Source organism: Drosophila bipectinata, chromosome 2R (assembly GCF_030179905.1).
Source record: "Drosophila bipectinata strain 14024-0381.07 chromosome 2R, DbipHiC1v2, whole genome shotgun sequence".
Taxonomy (NCBI): Eukaryota; Metazoa; Arthropoda; class Insecta; order Diptera; family Drosophilidae; genus Drosophila; species Drosophila bipectinata.
Window position 1 is genome coordinate 23,029,842 of NC_091737.1, and position 16,689 is coordinate 23,046,530.

The window sequence follows — 16,689 nt, forward strand, 5'->3', positions numbered from 1 at the left end:
TTATGATGGCGTAAAAAATGATTTTTAACGATCTTTGCTGGGCATAATGAAGTTATCGCATGATCGCCGATCGTCCAAACAAAACATTCAAACAAAACAGTCGTACATTGGGAGATCGGATGCTCACGCCCACTATCTGGACAGGAGCCAATGGTGTCTATAATTATGCTTGCTATCAATGACGAAGGCGGCTGTCTTGTGACGTCAATATCACATGGTTCCCTTTCTTTCGGGCGATAAAATTAGACGTATTTTGGGGAACAATTTGGGTAGAAGCAGAGCGATAGTGATTCTTGACGACCTATTTGGGGTTTTTTTGAAGAAATATTCGACGAAACTTGACTTCCAGACGTCAGTCTAAATGGCTTCCCAAAAATATAAGCTTTTTCGAGATAATGACTCCGGAAGGAGTAATAAATTGCACAATATGGTAAAAAGACCTCAAAATTAAATGCAAATATTTATAATTACGTATACAAATCGAATTTGAAATATTCTAAGCTCACAATACAATATCCTTGGTATCGACTTTCACTTTGTTGCCATAATTGTTATATCACTTGTGTAAACAAAGTTATTATAAAACATATTTTGTTTTTTTTTTTTTTTTCAGGCTCATGGCAACCAGAACCTGGTCTGTATTGGGGACCATAAGAAATTATCGCAAAACGTGATAATCGCCAACATGTGACTATCATATCACGTTTTTTGGGTTCATAATCGTGCCTTAATTTATGTGGCATAGCAACAAGCTTGTTTATCATGGCCCTTACCACCAATTTAAGTTATTGAGGAATAAAAAAACAAAACTATTTGCCATATTTGCCATATGGCGGGCCGCAAACACCAATATCCGCCGTAATCAGGCCCCAGCAGAGGTCACGGTTTCTGGGAATGAAGGTAATAATAAACTTGAGAGCTAAAAATAAAAAAAAGAAACAAGAAATGGATAATCAAAAATGGCAAATTGCTTTATCTTTATCTTATCAGTTACGTAGTCGAAATGACTTCTGGGTGGCGGGGCCCAAAACAAACTCAAGGTCCGCCAAAACAGACTACTCAAACCCGGCAGGGAGACCCACTTTCACGTCGATAAGTGGGTCTGGGGGTCTTATCTTAGTCGCATGAGTATAGTAAATGCCTGGTTTGAGGAGTGCTTAGGGTACAACATGGCTTATAGTAAACTACTATAGCTACCAGCTGAAATCGGTTAGCAACCTGTCGTGGTGAGTGATGAGGCTGGTGCCTTTGTCATTTTTATCGTCTGCGGCGCATTAACTTCGACCCAAAAATAAACTGAAATTTAAAAATAAACTCCCGCCCGCTAAAAATATAAGCAAAGCCAACAATAACAAATATTCTGCATAAATATCAAAGCAAATAATTGTCGGAAAATTTGTATCAGCACAACCTGTTTGTTTTTGGCTTCAGCTTTTTTTTTCGCACGGCTCTTTGTGGTAGTGGTATCATAGTATTGTTATCAGAAGTTCCAAGGAAAAATAAAATGCGACTGGGCCGAAAGTGCTTTTGTTTGCCTGCCACTTGATGGCCTGTTGGGGGGAACTACACACCCGACTGACATTTCCTTTTATGGTCAAGATAGGTAACCGTATATGCGATAAGTATTTATGATCCGGTAGTAAAATTTTTAAACAATCGTGATTACGATTGCAATTCTAACTAAGTGATATTTGTCAAAATGCAATAAAATGGTGAAAGTCGGAATTTGTGTTGTTTATTTTCTTAAAACCTAAAATATTAATATGATTCAATAATGTTTCATTCCTAAATTCTATAACTATGTACTTTGAATACCCATTTAGCTGATGGAATCCCCGAGTTGCTTTATTTATTTGTTAAAGATTGAAAGAATCTCGCCCCCAGGTGGCAGAAATGTTTGAAATATTTTCAATTTCGAGGAACTGGAATTGAAAATGTGTTTTTGGCCATTCACTTCCCAGTGTATTGTTCCATTGTGGGGGCTGCTCGGCCGGTCCAATAATGTAAACAAAGTCATATTTGCTTGAATTTGAACGTAAAATTCGCACATTGTAGGTCCAAACGTAAACTGCGCACTTGCCACAACATGGAATGGCCCAAATCCCGCCGGACAAGGCCAAATGGATGGTTTTATCAACGACCGGAGAGTAACCCCATTGTTTGGACCTGTCTAGCCGCAGTAAACCTCCGAGTTGCATCAGCCATATCACTTCAATCAAAGGGATTGATTCGATTGGCGTTTGATAAGCGGGATGGTGGGTGGGTGCGTGAGTGGATCAGAAATAAACTCCCTCGTGGCACGAATAATCATGTGAGCTTACCGGTTCCGCACCGGCTGATTCATTTGGAATAGACTTTGGACCCACACAGAAGTCTGTGTACTTTTTCCAAATGGCTGTGACAAATCTGGTGAAGTGTATGGTATCATGTGTCTCTGCATCCGCTCCACCAGTGCACTAGATATCAGATGTTACTCTCCGGCAAACGTGGTACTTGTGTAGAACATCTTCGGTTTCACATTAGTCACTTTCCCCTGACACGCTTTACATTACTCATACGCCACGTAATCGCTAGCGTAGTCTTATCACCGACAGGTGAATGGAGTGGGGGGCGGGGGCCGGAACGGGAGGCCATTTCATCAATTTCAGCGCCGATTAACGGTGCTTAGCGATCGGTTAGATTTGGGATAGGTCAGTGAGGAGCCGGCGGACGCTTGTGGACGCTAAGTGGATTGCGTTCCGAATAAATTTGTCGAGCATTTGTGTATGGAGATTTGTGTAACGGGCCTATGGCTATCAAGTTGCATATTTATTCCTGATCAGGGTCAATAGCGGAGCTTGTGTGACACCATTTGAGATAAGATTTGCAGCATTTGGTTTGCAGATCTTCAAGACGATAGGTAGCGTTATATATCTTAACAGTTATACTCTGAAAATGGTTCTAATAGGAATATTTTTATCAAAATGAGCTCAAGGATTTCTACAATGATTTATCAACATATGTAAGCTGCAATTTTTATTTAATATATCATCTAAAAAGGGTATCCCTTAGCTGGAATGATCTTCTATAAAGACCAACAACTTGTTATTTTTTCGTCAAGTGCTAAAGAACGGATCCCATAGATACGAATCGAATCAGAATCGAATCAGATAACATCTTCATCTGTGCCAGTTTGCGGCGCATTTATTTGCATTTTATGCGCATTCTGATCGAACCGACAATCTGGCGACTCCGAATTAGCATCAGAACGTTCTATAACTGTAAAGTCAAGAAAGCCATTTCCTTTGTTCCACCCCCTTGGGGACTCACACCCCCCCATCCACCCACCCAATAATGCAGCACGGTTTTTGTTTTTTTTTTGCGTTGTTTCTCAACTGAATGCATTTTTTAATCGGAGATTCGGACTGAATCGCTTAATCTACACAGGTGTACGAGTATGCGTATGAGTGGGTGCTTGAGTGACTTGAATGGGTGTGAAACTGAGTGCGATTATGAGTGTGGTTGTGATTGTGAGTGTTGGTCTAACCTAAGGCAATGCAAGTGATTCGAATAAGGGGGGGGGTTCGTTTTCTTAATGCTGGCAGGGTTCGGGGTTCCATGGGTTCTTTAGGTTGGCCAGGCGCAGCTGCTCCAGGGCGATCTCGTGGGCTCGGAAATGCTCCCTGGTGGCCTTATCCAGATCGCTCTCTGAAGTCAAGCTGGTACCGGTGGTGGAGGCGGTAGCAGAGGCGGTGGACACGTCCTGCTTCAGCTTGGTAAGGATGGGCAAGGGCAGAGGCTGCAGTACCTGTGGCTCAGAGGTGTAGCGAACCAGGAAGGGATTCGGAGTCTTTCCGGCAAACACTAAAGCCGGGTTGCTGATGGGTGCTTCACCGGTCTCGATGCTACTGGGCTGGTTGGTCTGAATGCGGAGGAAGAAGCCGTTCTGCACCTGCTGCTGCTGGGTAACGATGTTGGATTGGGGCTGAGACTGGGGCTGCGACTGGGCCTGGCTGGAGATAATCTTGAACTGCTCAGCCTTGCGCAGGTACTCCGGGATGCTCGTCTCATAGGTGGTGCTGATTTCCTGCTTCTCGGCTAGGCGTTCGCTTTCCAGCCGCAGGCGATCCTCCTGCTCGATCTTGAGACGCTCGGCTTCCAGCAGACGGGTTTCCTCGCGAAGACGATCCGCTTCCATTTGGCGCTCCAGCTCGGCCTCCTTCTCCTCCCTCTTGCGCTGCTCCAGCTCCATCAGGCGCTCGTTCTCGCGCTCTCGCTCCTCCAGGAGGATCATGTCGGAAATGTCGGCCACCTTGTCCTCGGCCTGTAACTTGGCCTGGTTTAGAAGCAGCAGATGCTGCTCACGGGCCAGCTTGACCTCAGGGGTTTCCTGGATGGGCTGAGGTCCTGGCACCTGGATAAAGGTGGTCTTAACAATGGCCTGGGGGGCGAAGGGCGCAATGGGAGCGGTGGGGATAAGTGGCTGTTGCTGAATGTCGATGGGCTGACGCAGAATGGCTTCGTTGAACTGCTTAAGATGCTCCTCTCGAGCCCGCTTCACCTCAGGAGTTTCCTCAATGGGCTGCGGGGCCAGCTGACCCTCAAAGGAAATGGCCTGGGAGCGGGTTGGCGTTATCTTCAGAAGGTGCTCCTCGGGGGTCGTGGGCTGACGCAGCAGCGCCTCGTTGAACTGCTTGAGGTGCTCCTCGCGGGCTTTCTTGACTTCCGGGGTTTCTTCAATCGGCTGCGGAGCCTGCTGACCCTCGAAGGAGCTGGTCTTAAAGATGGGTTGAGGTGGAGCAATCGGCTGGTTTTCGAAGGTGGTCACTGTCTTGATAATTGGCTGGGGCTGAATGGCTTGCGGCTGCTGGATTCCAGGAGTGGTCTTCAGAATCGGGGTTTCCGGGGCGGGCTGTCGCAGTAGGGCCTCGTTGAACTGCTTAAGATGCTCCTCACGAGCTCGCTTCACTTCGGGGGTTTCCTCAATGGGTTGCGGAGCTTGCTGACCCTCAAAGGTACCAGTTTGTGTCTTGATGAGCGTTTGAGTCACGGGGACTGTCTTTACAATTGGGGTTTCCGGAGCCGGTTGGCGCAGCAAGGCCGCATTGAACTGCTTGAGGTGCTCCTGGCGAGCCAGTTTCACCTCTAGGGTCTCCTCGACAGGTTGAAGGGCCGGCTGTGGTGCCGTCTTGATCAGCAAGTTGCCCTGGGTGGCGGTGAACTGTCCGTAGGAGTGGGTCTGAGGAGTTTCAATGGGCTTAGCCACCTGTGGGGTGGAGGTCTTAACCAGGATCGACTGCTCCGGCTGGCCGTAGATCACCGGAATCTCTTGGGCTTTTGTTTGCAGCTGCTGAGCCTGCTCGGCACGCAGAACCTCCAGCCTGGCCTCGTTCCAGATGCGCAGCTGTTCGTCCCGAGCCTTTTGTACTTCCGGACTCAGTCCAGGAACGGCTTCGAAGGCGGCGAACTTGACAATCTGCTCCAGGGGCTCGAACTGGGCTAGCATGCTGGAGGACGGCTTCTGTCCCTGGGCCCTTAAACGATCCAATTCCTGGCGCAAGACCTGATAGCGCTGCTCACACCATGCCCGGAACAGAGCAATGTCCTGGCTCTCATGCTCGAATCCAGCTCGGGTCAAAGTGGAGGTGGCCAAGTCGCGAATTCCGTTAAGAGGTTCCGGGTAGTTGTACGCCAGCAGTCGCTCTGCTCCCGTGCCGTCGTAGTAGCGCACGTAGCCCTGGGCCAGACCACTCACCACCGGGAACTCTCCTCGGGCCGGGGAGTAGGCCACCAGCTGGGGATGCGGCTGCGGAAGGGTTCGCACCACCGAGAAAGCTCCAACGGAGCCCAGGGCCAACAGGCCTATCACGAACAGGCGCATCTTGCTCTGATTGGAGGGTTACTTGGAGTTGGGCTAGTAGTTGGTAGCGACTAGTAGGACTTCTGGAACTCGGTGCTCCAAGACTTCGCTACAACTTCGACTACTGCTGCTGGGAGACTGTTGCGGTTGGAAGCCTTTGGCGAGGGCTTTTATACCCGCGTCCAGGCGAGTGGAAAAGAACCGCAATTGGAAGAAGCGGTTGTGGATGTCCTTGAGCCCTGCAGGATGTGTCAATAAATATTCTGTTGCCCTAGGTCGGCCGACACGCAAGCCGAGGTTCTTTATCTCGAATTTAATTGGCCACAGGCTTCTGGCCTGCCCCTCAGCCTGCTGCTCGCCGGGAATCGGGATGGGGCGGGACGGGACGGGACTGGACCAGCCTTCGCTTGGCTTCTTCCGTTATGCTCCAAGGTTAAGCCTGGTTTTATTTTTAGCCCGGCTGCTGGGAATTTATGGCCCTTGCCCTTTCCTTTGCCATTGCCCGAACCGAGAGGAGGAGTGAAGGGATCGCAACCCATGGAAGACTATCGATTGATCAATGACAGGCCCTACGAGCCGCGTGATTATTCAAATTTGTCAAAAGCCTCATTGCTCGCACTTAGCCGCCTGGGATCTTCCTGTCTGCGATATTCTGGATACCAAATATGGCCAGGAGGAGTTAATTTATATTTAGTCGCTGGCATTTTTGTACAGTCGCCGTCCAGTCGCGCCTGTATATGGCTTTCAGGGGAGGATGCGGCCAGGAAGGGAGCGAAATAATACCCCGACTCAGTCACTCGATATGGCTGTGGGTGCCCCTTCTTTTCAGCTGCTTCCTTCAACCGGTTTGGCGATCTGACCGCGTCTCAATAAATTCAAGTTAATTCCAGTCGGCGCCGTTATATGGCCAATCCAAGTCCCCAGAGGGAGGCAAACAGGCATTAAGGTTAAACAGTGTCAATCAGGCAAATTATATCATTCCATGCCGGCTTTGTATTTCCATACATTCCTGTGGCTTTCCGCACCACCTTTTTTTTATTTAAATAAATTTACACAAAAATAAATGATAAAAGAAGGCTCGATTCTGAGGAGAAGGGACTTCAACTAGCATTCCATACAATAAAATGTGTATATACATATATATATATTGAAGTATTCGATATCTGAGATGCTGAATCATATCAGATCGGTCACTTCAAACAATTCAAATATATCCCAAACTGAGTGAGGAAAGTAACCTGTTTAGTGTCGACTTTATTCAGTGACTTTGTTTAACACTTTTCAACAGAAGTTTTAAACTTAAAATGCTACTAAAATATATAAATTAATAGAAAAAATACCCTATTTCCATTTTTAGCAATCACATGCAACATGACTTGGTTGGAATCTTCCAACTCATCAGAACACTTTCTTATCTTCCAACTGCTGATTATTTTCTTGGCGGTGGCTATTTCCATTCGAGAGAAAATCATTCATTAGCCACATGCCGCCCCAATTTTTTTGCTCCAATAATCATTAGACTCGAAATCAAGATTTTCACAGACGATTCACCTTGTCCGATTTTTAAGGTTTTCATATTTCGCACTCTTAGGTAATGGACCCACCTGAAAAATCACACGTAAGACTTGTCAGAAGGTGGTCACAACTTTCCCAAGCCGAAGTATTTCGTAACATTCCTATTGAATTGAGTGCTTTATGCCTTGTTGCCATGCGAATCGGATCCATCTATTATAGATTTCTTGAACTGACCACAGTCACGTTGGATCTTTCGCTCATGTGACGTAGATGATGCTGAAGATTCTTCTGGTGCGAAATTTTCTCTTTTTCTTTTATGTTTTTTTTTGGGGATAGGGTGAAGATGTGAGCGCGTGCGTTAGGAAGCAATTGATTCTTTAATGATTTTGTTGTCCGCCAGCTTGATATCAATAATTGGAAACGGAGGCACGTCCGCGTTAATTAAAGCAGACCAAAGTGCTTACTGCTGGCTATCCACGTCGCAGCTTATCTTATCTCTTCTCTCGGAAACACCGATTTAGCATATGAATTTTCGCCAAACACGAATCGGTGGCGTATACGCAATCTGTGAACCCTGCACACATCAGGTGTTAAATGGCATTTGATTAGCGCGTCCCGATGGTTGATTAAGATGTCTGAAAATGGTTCTCCATCTCATCACGCCATTCGTGCCCAAAGATCTCCATCATTTTCCGGATCTCACCTGCCGCCAGATCTCTTGTGAGCCAAACATGACAAATACAGCTGAACCGTTAGGCGAGGCAGGGCAAAACCAAACATTATGGCCAACAAACGCTCTTGAACCGAAGTTCCGCTGAAAATTCCAATACCTTAATATCAAGCTTTAAATGATGTCTTTGGACGGGTTATTCGCGGTGCACGCTGGTGCCATCACGTGCGAATAGCTGCTACAAAATGCCCCACGACGTCATTGCAGCTGCGTGCGAATTTAAATTAATTTAACATCGAAAACCCAATAACGAACCAATCGAGGAATGGCCAGCTGAATGAACTACGTTTTTGCCAGTTTTGTATTTTTTTATTCATTAACAGCGTCAGCAAAAATGTATATATTTTTCAAAAGTAAATATTTTGACGATTCAAAGAAGGAAAAGTAAATAAGTATCTACAACTTAAAAGCCAAATAACATAGAGTGGATTAAAAAAAACTTCGGTAACCCAATCTTTTGGGGAAATAAGCTTCTTAATGTTACTTCTGGCATACTTCTTCAATGAATCAATAAATAAATCTTTGAAATTACCCAAATGCTTTTCCACATAATTCGATGCGAAATCAAAGTGTGGAACAAACATCAAGGCCACTTATTTTCAACCCAAAATATTCTTTTTTTAAACTTTTGTCTTCGATTTGGAGTGGCCGCCTTTGACGTCACATGGCCCCAGAAAGAGAAACTCGTTTTTTTTGGGAACTTCCCGCACTCTCAGTTCCGTTTGAGGGGCCAAATACTAGACAGCAATTATGCGTGAAATAAAAACATCAATTAGAGCGCCAACGCAATGACCTACAGTGGTCAGTTTGCAGTGGCCAGTGGCCACTCGTAAAAACGCCAACTAACCCGGCTAACAATCGATAAACCTCAAACGCCGACATCCGTTAATTAATTTGCATTAGTAATTAAGGCCAACTGCTGGCGATTTTGGGCGTTCTATCATCTACGGTTGAATTGAAATTGAAATTGAGCTGTTAAGTAATCGCCTCCAACAAACAGTAGCTACTTTGGCTGTCAGCTTTAAGCCACGTTAAGCACTTGATTTGTGCACAAAAGACCTCAAATAATATTGAAGCCATTTTTCAAGTCTAAGCCATGGAAAAATGTTTGGAAAATTGTTAAGATTGATTTTTTTTAATGCACTTCCAAGTGTCACGCAACGCAAACATGAACAAATTCTTTATGATTTGTTTTGACTGGCAAATAGCCAAGCTTGGTTTAATGTTTTTCACAATTAATTGGCCTAATCATGTTTGTGGCCCGTGACTTGGGGATTTTATTATTTGTTGGTAAACAACAAACTGGAATAAAAAATCGTCAATAATTCCAAAACGATGCCTGAAGCTTATATTAGATATTCAACAGCCGTAGTTTACTACTGGTCTGAGTTTTTTAGCTTAAAAGTTTCAAGTCTTTATATTGGTAGCTTAGATAAGTATGTAGTTTGTTTCTTACCCAAACATATAATGGCCTATTTTCAACACATTTTAGACCATATTTCTATAAGTTTTCAGCTTACATGGAAATGAAGTACATATTTTTAATCAGGGCTTTAGGCTGCTTTAATATTTATCAAAAATTTTGGGATTTTTGACAAAAAATATTTTTACCGATTTTTGGCCAAAATCATGATGTTACCCCTTTGAAAATTTGCAAAAAATTGGTCAATAATTTAGTTGCCAGTTTTTAACGTCAGTTGATAGTACTTGGAAAGCCAAGTTTGGGAAGGTATAACATTCGTAAACTGCACAATTATTTTTCAAGTTATGTTGAAATTCGTAAAAAAAAAATGTAATTTTTTGAAGCTCCTAATAGGATGATTTGTGGAAACTTTTCAACCACTTTTATTTGAATATTTTAGCCATTACTTTTCCGATTTCAAGAAGAAGTGCCATTTATGAATGAGGAATTTAATCTCCTTTGATCTGCATCAAAAGCTTGGAAGTTATGAAGAAAAAAAAATTTCACCAAGTTTTGGCCAAAATCATGATGTTACCCCTTTGAAAATTTTCCAAAATCGGGTCGAATTTTCGATGAATAGATTTTAATTGAGAATGATAATACTCGAATAGAGAAGATCGGGAAGGTATACCATTTGGCGATCGTCCAAGTATTACGCAAGTTATGAAGATTTCCCTTCAAATAATGGAGTTCATTTCTCACATTATCCTTTTGTACATTTTTGTCTAATTTTGTAGCAGAATCTTATGAATGATTTCCATTTTTTTAATAAATTTTCGTTTTAAGAAAGATCCTATATTTGGTCTAAAATAGTTCTCAAAGTGATGGCCAAAAAGATGGGTCTTGCACTCCGTTGGAAAAATTGTATAACCCCCTGCTATGAGAGTATAATATTTAATTACTTTAAAAATAAATATAAAGAGATGATAATGCTCCAGAATAAACTTACTACTTGAATTTGAATAAAAATGTTTTTTGAATCACGTGTCGGATGTCACTGTTTAAAGTTTAAGCTGGCCGGACTGAAATTGTAAAACAAAAAACATCTGGCTGGGTGATAATTGATGATGTGCGGAATATGACACTGTTAACAGAGGCCCCCCAAAAAAAAGTACGTGGTGAACGACCTGGGGGCAATCAAAATAAATGTAAGTCAATTCCTGACAAACAGTACTGACGCACTTTTGGCGACAGTTTTGAAACGGGGCTGCTGAAACTGTGAGTGGTGGATTCTGGCCGCTGCACCAGTGGATGCAAAACTGGATAGTATGGCGGGCAAGAGCTAGAGGTTCGGTTCTGGTTCTGGTTTGTTTAAAACATTTATTTCTCGGATTTTTATTTACCATTAAATTTAAACAATATTCAATGTTGTTAAGGGCAAAGGTGTGAATAGGAGTGGGGTGGGTGGGGCATTGTTGGGGAAGTTGGAGAAGGCGGAAGGGGACCAACTACTTCAATACTTAAATGGCTACGATTTTCACTTAAGTGTACTAAATTGTTGCATTAATTACACACCGTAATTATAATAATAATCCTCCTTGTATCATTGTAATACATCATAATAATCAAATATATTATTTGTTCATACGGAAATCAAAACGTACACTATTTGCATATAGAGATATATCGATTTATGTAGACACACGCACACACATCTATACAGTTCGTAATGCTATTTGTAAATGTTCATAATCATCTATCCACTACGAAGCGGTTTTAGTTTTTACACGATTTTCTTTTTTTTAACTTGAGGCGTATGCTTGTGTTTTTTTTTATGTTTGGCCTTAACTCTAGGAGGGCTTAAAACTATTTAACTTAAACATTGATTTGATTTCCCGTGAAACGTCTTGAGGTTATAAATTCCATGTTGATGTTGTGAGTCGTACAGATTCCGAGGATCTTCATCTTCTATAATTCATAATCGTAGTCACAACATAATGTACATAATAGGGTCCTCCAACCGAATTCGTTAACTGTACATAGGGTGGGGGGGCCAAAAACGAATCCCTGCTAGCTTGGCAACAAACGAAATTCAAAGACACTTGCAGTGCAGATTGGAAATTCGCCAACGAAATACTCTAATGGAGGGCTTCTTCAACTTCTTCGAGTAACAACAAACGAGATATAAAAACGACGGTCCCACTCGGCCAAGGAGTGGTGGCCAACTAATGGCTAAAGCCTTTCGCGCGGCGTTTACAGATGCAGTCGGGCCAGCAGATTTCACATGATCGGATCGGGTCCCTGGCCCTCCAGGTCCGAGACCTGGCTTTGATAGTGCAGTGCGTCCTGGTACGCCTTCTTCACCGCCTTTCGCTCCGCCGGCTTTCGCGACTCCACCAGCTTCTGCTGGTCCAGCTGCTTGTCGATCCCGAGGAGGTCCAGCTTGTTCGCGGGCAGCCACTGCCACGTCCGCTTCACATCGAAGAACAGCACCAGAAACACAATCTCGTCCAGGCAGTTCTTGCGCAGCGCCAGGACGTCCGAGGGCGGGGCGGGTAGGGGCACTCCATTGTAGACGAATCCCTTTGGCGTTTTGGGATCCAGGATGAGGGCGGGATACCACGGATACCCTCGGCACTTGGCCCACACAAGCTGAAGCGGCTCTAACGTGGGTTTCTGGGCATGACCCAAGGAGTAATTGTTTCGGGTTGACGTCGTATCCTCCGAATCCTCGCTCGGTTTACTCCGGTTGTTGTTGGTCGTCGCCGCTACTGTGGTGTTCCGTCTCGCCTTGATGTTATTAATTAGTGGCGAGGCGTTCGGGGTGGCCGAGCGCAACTTTCCCACCTTCTGTAGCAAAGGAGGTGGCGTGGCCGTGGAGCTGGTAGATTCGCTGAGATTACTGCGCCGCTTGCCTCGTCCCCGGGCTGTCGCCAGGGAAGCTCCTCGCGCTATTGCAGCTGAGGTCGGCGTGGGTGTGCCTCTCGTGCCGATCCTTGACGCCTTGTTTTGCCTCTCACTGAGCGGCTGTTCTTCATCGTCCTCGCTGGAGCTCCCGCCACTGCCGCCGCTGCTACTGCTTATGGCCATGTTGCCGTTGTTGCCTTGGCCGTGATGAAAGCTCGTGTGCTGCAGGTCCATGGCGTCTGTGGTGCCATCTTGCGACGTGGAATCTCGCTCGCTGCGGCTTCTTCCACCATCGCCGTCTGCATCACTAGCCTCGTCGCTGTCGAAGTCGGAGCAGCTCCCCGACATGCTGAAGTCTGAGCAACTGCTGCACGGACTGCTCGACTGCGATGGAGCGTCGTCGCTGTCGCTCGCATCGCGTTGATTGTTCGCCCGGTAGACCCGAAAGCTGTCGGGGATGCGCTCGAATGGCAGGGGATCGGGCATAGCCTGGCTTATCGCCGCCGCTGGGTTGGGTGACTTTTTTGGCGACATCGAGGCACTATGTCTAAGCTCTGGCAAACGGCGATATCGGCCTTGTCGTTTGGGCGACTTGACTCCCATACTCATGCCCAGTTTGCTGCTGATGGAGAGAGCCGTGGACGCTAGACTAGCAGCTGCTGCAGCTCCGGCAGACGATGCAGTTCCTACTCCCGAAGCTAGGGCTCCTCCACCACTGTTGCTATTCTGCGTCAACGCGAATCCAGAGGCTGAGTGCGGAGCGGTGGTCAGAACGTGATTCATTCCGCCCAGTGTGCTGGAGGCAGCCGTCGCAGCTGTCGTCGCCGACAGTGAGCTTCCGCTGGCGCTGGTGGACTGCGTGCTGGAGGTCTGTGAGTTGTGATGCTCCTCCTTCACGGGCGTCGTCAATGGCTCCGATGGTCTCTTGAGCGCCGCCTGAGCTTTTCGCGTCAGCAATATAGCCGTTCTACAATGGAATCGAATTAGGTTTTAGTTTCAAAGGAATTCTTTATGGATGCAGGCGTATCTCACCTCCTGTTGATGCCCACGGGAGAACTGCTGTTGTTGAGACTCTTGATTGGACTGCAGGGCGGCGTTTGTGTGGAGTTGAGCAGGTCTTTGGAGGTATTATCCTCGCCATCCACTTCACCCATGGAGTCGTCGTCCGTTTCCTCGTCCTCGTCCTCATCTTCCTGATCTATGTCCATGTTCATGGCATTGGTACTCAGGCGTTTGCGAGTTCGCTTCTTAGCAGGTGAAGCATCGGGCGCCTCCTCCTCTTCGCTCTGTGACTGGTTGGTTTGTGAGGAGTATCGCTAAAAAAAAAAATAAACCAGGAATTATTTACAATCCGATCCTTTCCAGAAATAGATAAACTTACCGCTGCGAAGCGAGCTTTTTGTAAAGACTTCCGCATTCTCGTAATCTCTAGCCGGATCTGCTTGATTTTCTTTGTCCGGTAACTGGGATTCTTAAGCACCTGCGACTTATCGGCAAGGATGAGGAGCTTCTGCACCACATCTTCGCTGGCCGGCCCAGCCAGCAGCTGACGAAACTCTTGCTCCACCTCCGCCTCCACGTGGTCTACATGGTTGCGATGTGATCGCTCCAGCAGGCCATCTCGTTGCAGCTCCTTACGCACCTGGACGAACAGCGGAGCCGCTTGGTCGCGCATCCTTATGCCGGCGCGATAGAACACCGTGTCCTTGTTATTGTAAGCTAGGCAGTTTTGGATCATCAGGTCGAAGTCGGCCTCCAACTGTTCGAGTGAGGTGTACTGGCAATCCTTGAGGCGCTTCCGCATTGTCCCTAGATCCATAGGATGCTTGACAATGTCCGTGTAGTCGGGAACTTCACCAATGTCAACAGGTTCGCGGAAGATCTCCATGCTGTCGCGCGCTTCCAGTGAGTCCAGAAGCTTGCCCAGCGCTGCCTCAAGCGGATTAAGCTGCATCATCACCACCTCCTCGGAAATGCGCACGAAGGCGACCTTAAGCTTCTCACGTTTGCGCACCAGTTCGCAGAGCAGGCGCGCACGCTCCAGATCCTGACGAAGGCACTGCCAGTACTTCAGTTGTCGGTACAGCTCTCCAGTATCCGGCGATCCCTCGATGCCGTTCCGCTGAATAACGCCGTGGTTATTTCCCTGACTCTGGAGACGCCGCAGCAGAGGCACTCCGTTCCGGTAGTGACGCTTCAGCGTCCAATAGGCAATGATGCGGTCCAAAAACTCCTTTTTCTTTTGCATCGTAACCATTGTGGCGATCTCTTGGACACGATCGGGCGGAATCGTCGGAATAAGCACAACTGGTGCCGTGGAGCGCTTCTTGGCCAGAGCCTTCCGCGCCTCGCGCATTTTATGGCGCGTGTCTTCGAAGTCGGGCACGTTCATCTTGAGCTTAGCGTCCGCTGGCGTGTGGGCGTGGCAGTATGCAAACTTCTGCACATGCATGGAGGAGTCGTTATGGCCGTCCTTAATCGTGTCCATGGTCATATACAGGCCGGCCTGCTGCGCGCAGGTGACATGGAAGGCAGCATAGCAGCTGTTCCTGTGGCACTGGATGCAGGCTCCCAAGCCTTTCTCCTTGCACACGTAGCAGGTGAGTCGCCAGCGAGCAGCAGGAATGGTCTCGATGGAATCTACGGGTTTAAAATTGTAAATAAACATTTCAATTCCAGTTTAATGTAAGGAGTACTTACCTATCGGCTCCAGAAAAACGGTGTTGGCGAACCGAACCTCTGGTATCCACAAGGCACACACCACGTGCGCCCACTGACTGTGGTCCGTCTGCTTGAAGGCTCCTCCGGCATTGGGGCAAAGAACACAGTTTACGGGCTTGCTGGGAGATTGCAGGCATCTCCGGCACAGCCACTGGCCCTCGGGGATGTAAGGGACGCCGTAGCAGTCTTGATGCACAGCCAGGTTACACATGTCGCAGAAAAGAATCACGTTGGTGTTCTGGCACTCGCCGTCAAGACAGATACAACAGACCGCATCGTCGTCCACCTCAACGCCCGTGGGCGTCCCATTGGCCGCCGCCTGAAAGTGGGACTCTTTTTCCAGCCTGTCCATTAGAAGCTCCATGGTGTCAATGCCCACGGAGTTGAGGCCTGAGCGCTGGCGTTCGTCGTTCATGTGCTCCAGCCAGGCAGAGTCCTCCTCGTCCACGTCGTACTCCACCTCACCATCCAGTTCCTCCAGCGACTTCTCGATGAACCGGTAGTAGGCGAGCGGCCGCGGTGGCGCATCAGGCACTCGGTAATCGGCAATCTCGGCCACCTTGGCGACGGGCACCTGGACCCGTGCCCAAGGCGCATTCTCCTCTAGCGGGGGTGCGTCGGCATTTAGTATGCAGCCCCTGGCTACTAAGGCGGCAAATTCCTCTTCATCTACAAGAGGCAGGGCATCGTCAATTCCCAATCTCACGCTTTTCCCGTCCAGGTTGAACGTTACGGTGGCCTCCTCCTCGTTGTACGCCACCAGGGATTCCGGGTTGGCGTACTGGTGGCGCGATGCTGACGCAGAGCCGCTTCCGGCGCCACCTGCAGCTCCACCACCACTGCTAGCGGAGGCGCAACCGTTTCTAGACTCGGCTCCTCCACCTGGCGCATCTCCTTTAGGTGGGCGGGGCGTGGAGTGGTGTGCACCGGAGCGCGAACGCGCCTTTTTCCGGTTGGGCGTCAGCACTGGGGTTAGCGGCTGGGGATTGTCGTGGTCGAACTTCATTAGATGGTACTGCAAGCCCACGATCGTCTTGTAGTTGCGGTCACAGCCAGGCACCGGACACGCAAACGGTGGCTGGGCCTGCTGGCTCTTGACACCCTTGCAGTACTCCACGGCATCGAAGTCGAGGCCCATGGCTCAGCTCTGCTGCAGCTGCTCAATCGCGAGCGGGAGCGGGCGCGGGCAATGGCTTCTATGGTTGCGGGGCGGTGCGGTTCGCAGGCACTGTGTCTACTCCGCGGCGCGGGTGCTCATATGTACGTGCCACGGTGTCCAAGCAGAGCGCGCGTTTTTCTATCCCCCGTAGCTGGTCAATTTTCGCTGGCTTGTTGCAAATTTTTTAACAAATGTGCTAGAGGTGGCAAATCTGGGCAACACACCATGGCGATACTATCGTTGACGCATTTCCATTCCAGTTTTCCAACACTAGTGCTGAAATAATGCAGGACACGCTCATTTTGAATCAAAGAAGACTGATGTCACTTTATGCTACTAAAACTGGACAAGAAACAAGTCAAACCGGTTTAAATTCAAATTATATTGGTAACATTTGCGTAACTTAATTCATAACC

At 47.4% G+C, this 16,689-nt stretch overlaps 2 protein-coding genes across 2 annotated transcripts; both read right to left on the reverse strand.

Annotated features, from left to right (window-relative positions):
• Nucleotides 1–3,365: 3,365 nt before the first annotated feature.
• On the reverse strand, nucleotides 3,366–5,992 carry LOC108123077 (trichohyalin). Its single transcript, XM_043210976.2, has one exon. The coding sequence runs from the start codon at nucleotides 5,858–5,860 to the stop codon at nucleotides 3,572–3,574; it is 2,289 nt and encodes a 762-aa protein (XP_043066911.1). The 5' UTR covers nucleotides 5,861–5,992; the 3' UTR covers nucleotides 3,366–3,571.
• A 4,854-nt stretch (nucleotides 5,993–10,846) lies between these two features.
• Nucleotides 10,847–16,493, reverse strand: Br140 (bromodomain-containing protein 140). Its single transcript, XM_017238321.3, has 4 exons — nucleotides 15,094–16,493; nucleotides 13,775–15,033; nucleotides 13,426–13,709; nucleotides 10,847–13,360 (listed from the first exon to the last, which is right to left on the reverse strand). Exons 1-4 carry the CDS (start codon nucleotides 16,250–16,252, stop codon nucleotides 11,767–11,769), a joined length of 4,296 nt encoding a protein of 1,431 aa, XP_017093810.2. The 5' UTR covers nucleotides 16,253–16,493; the 3' UTR covers nucleotides 10,847–11,766.
• Between the last annotated feature and the right edge of the window lie 196 nt (nucleotides 16,494–16,689).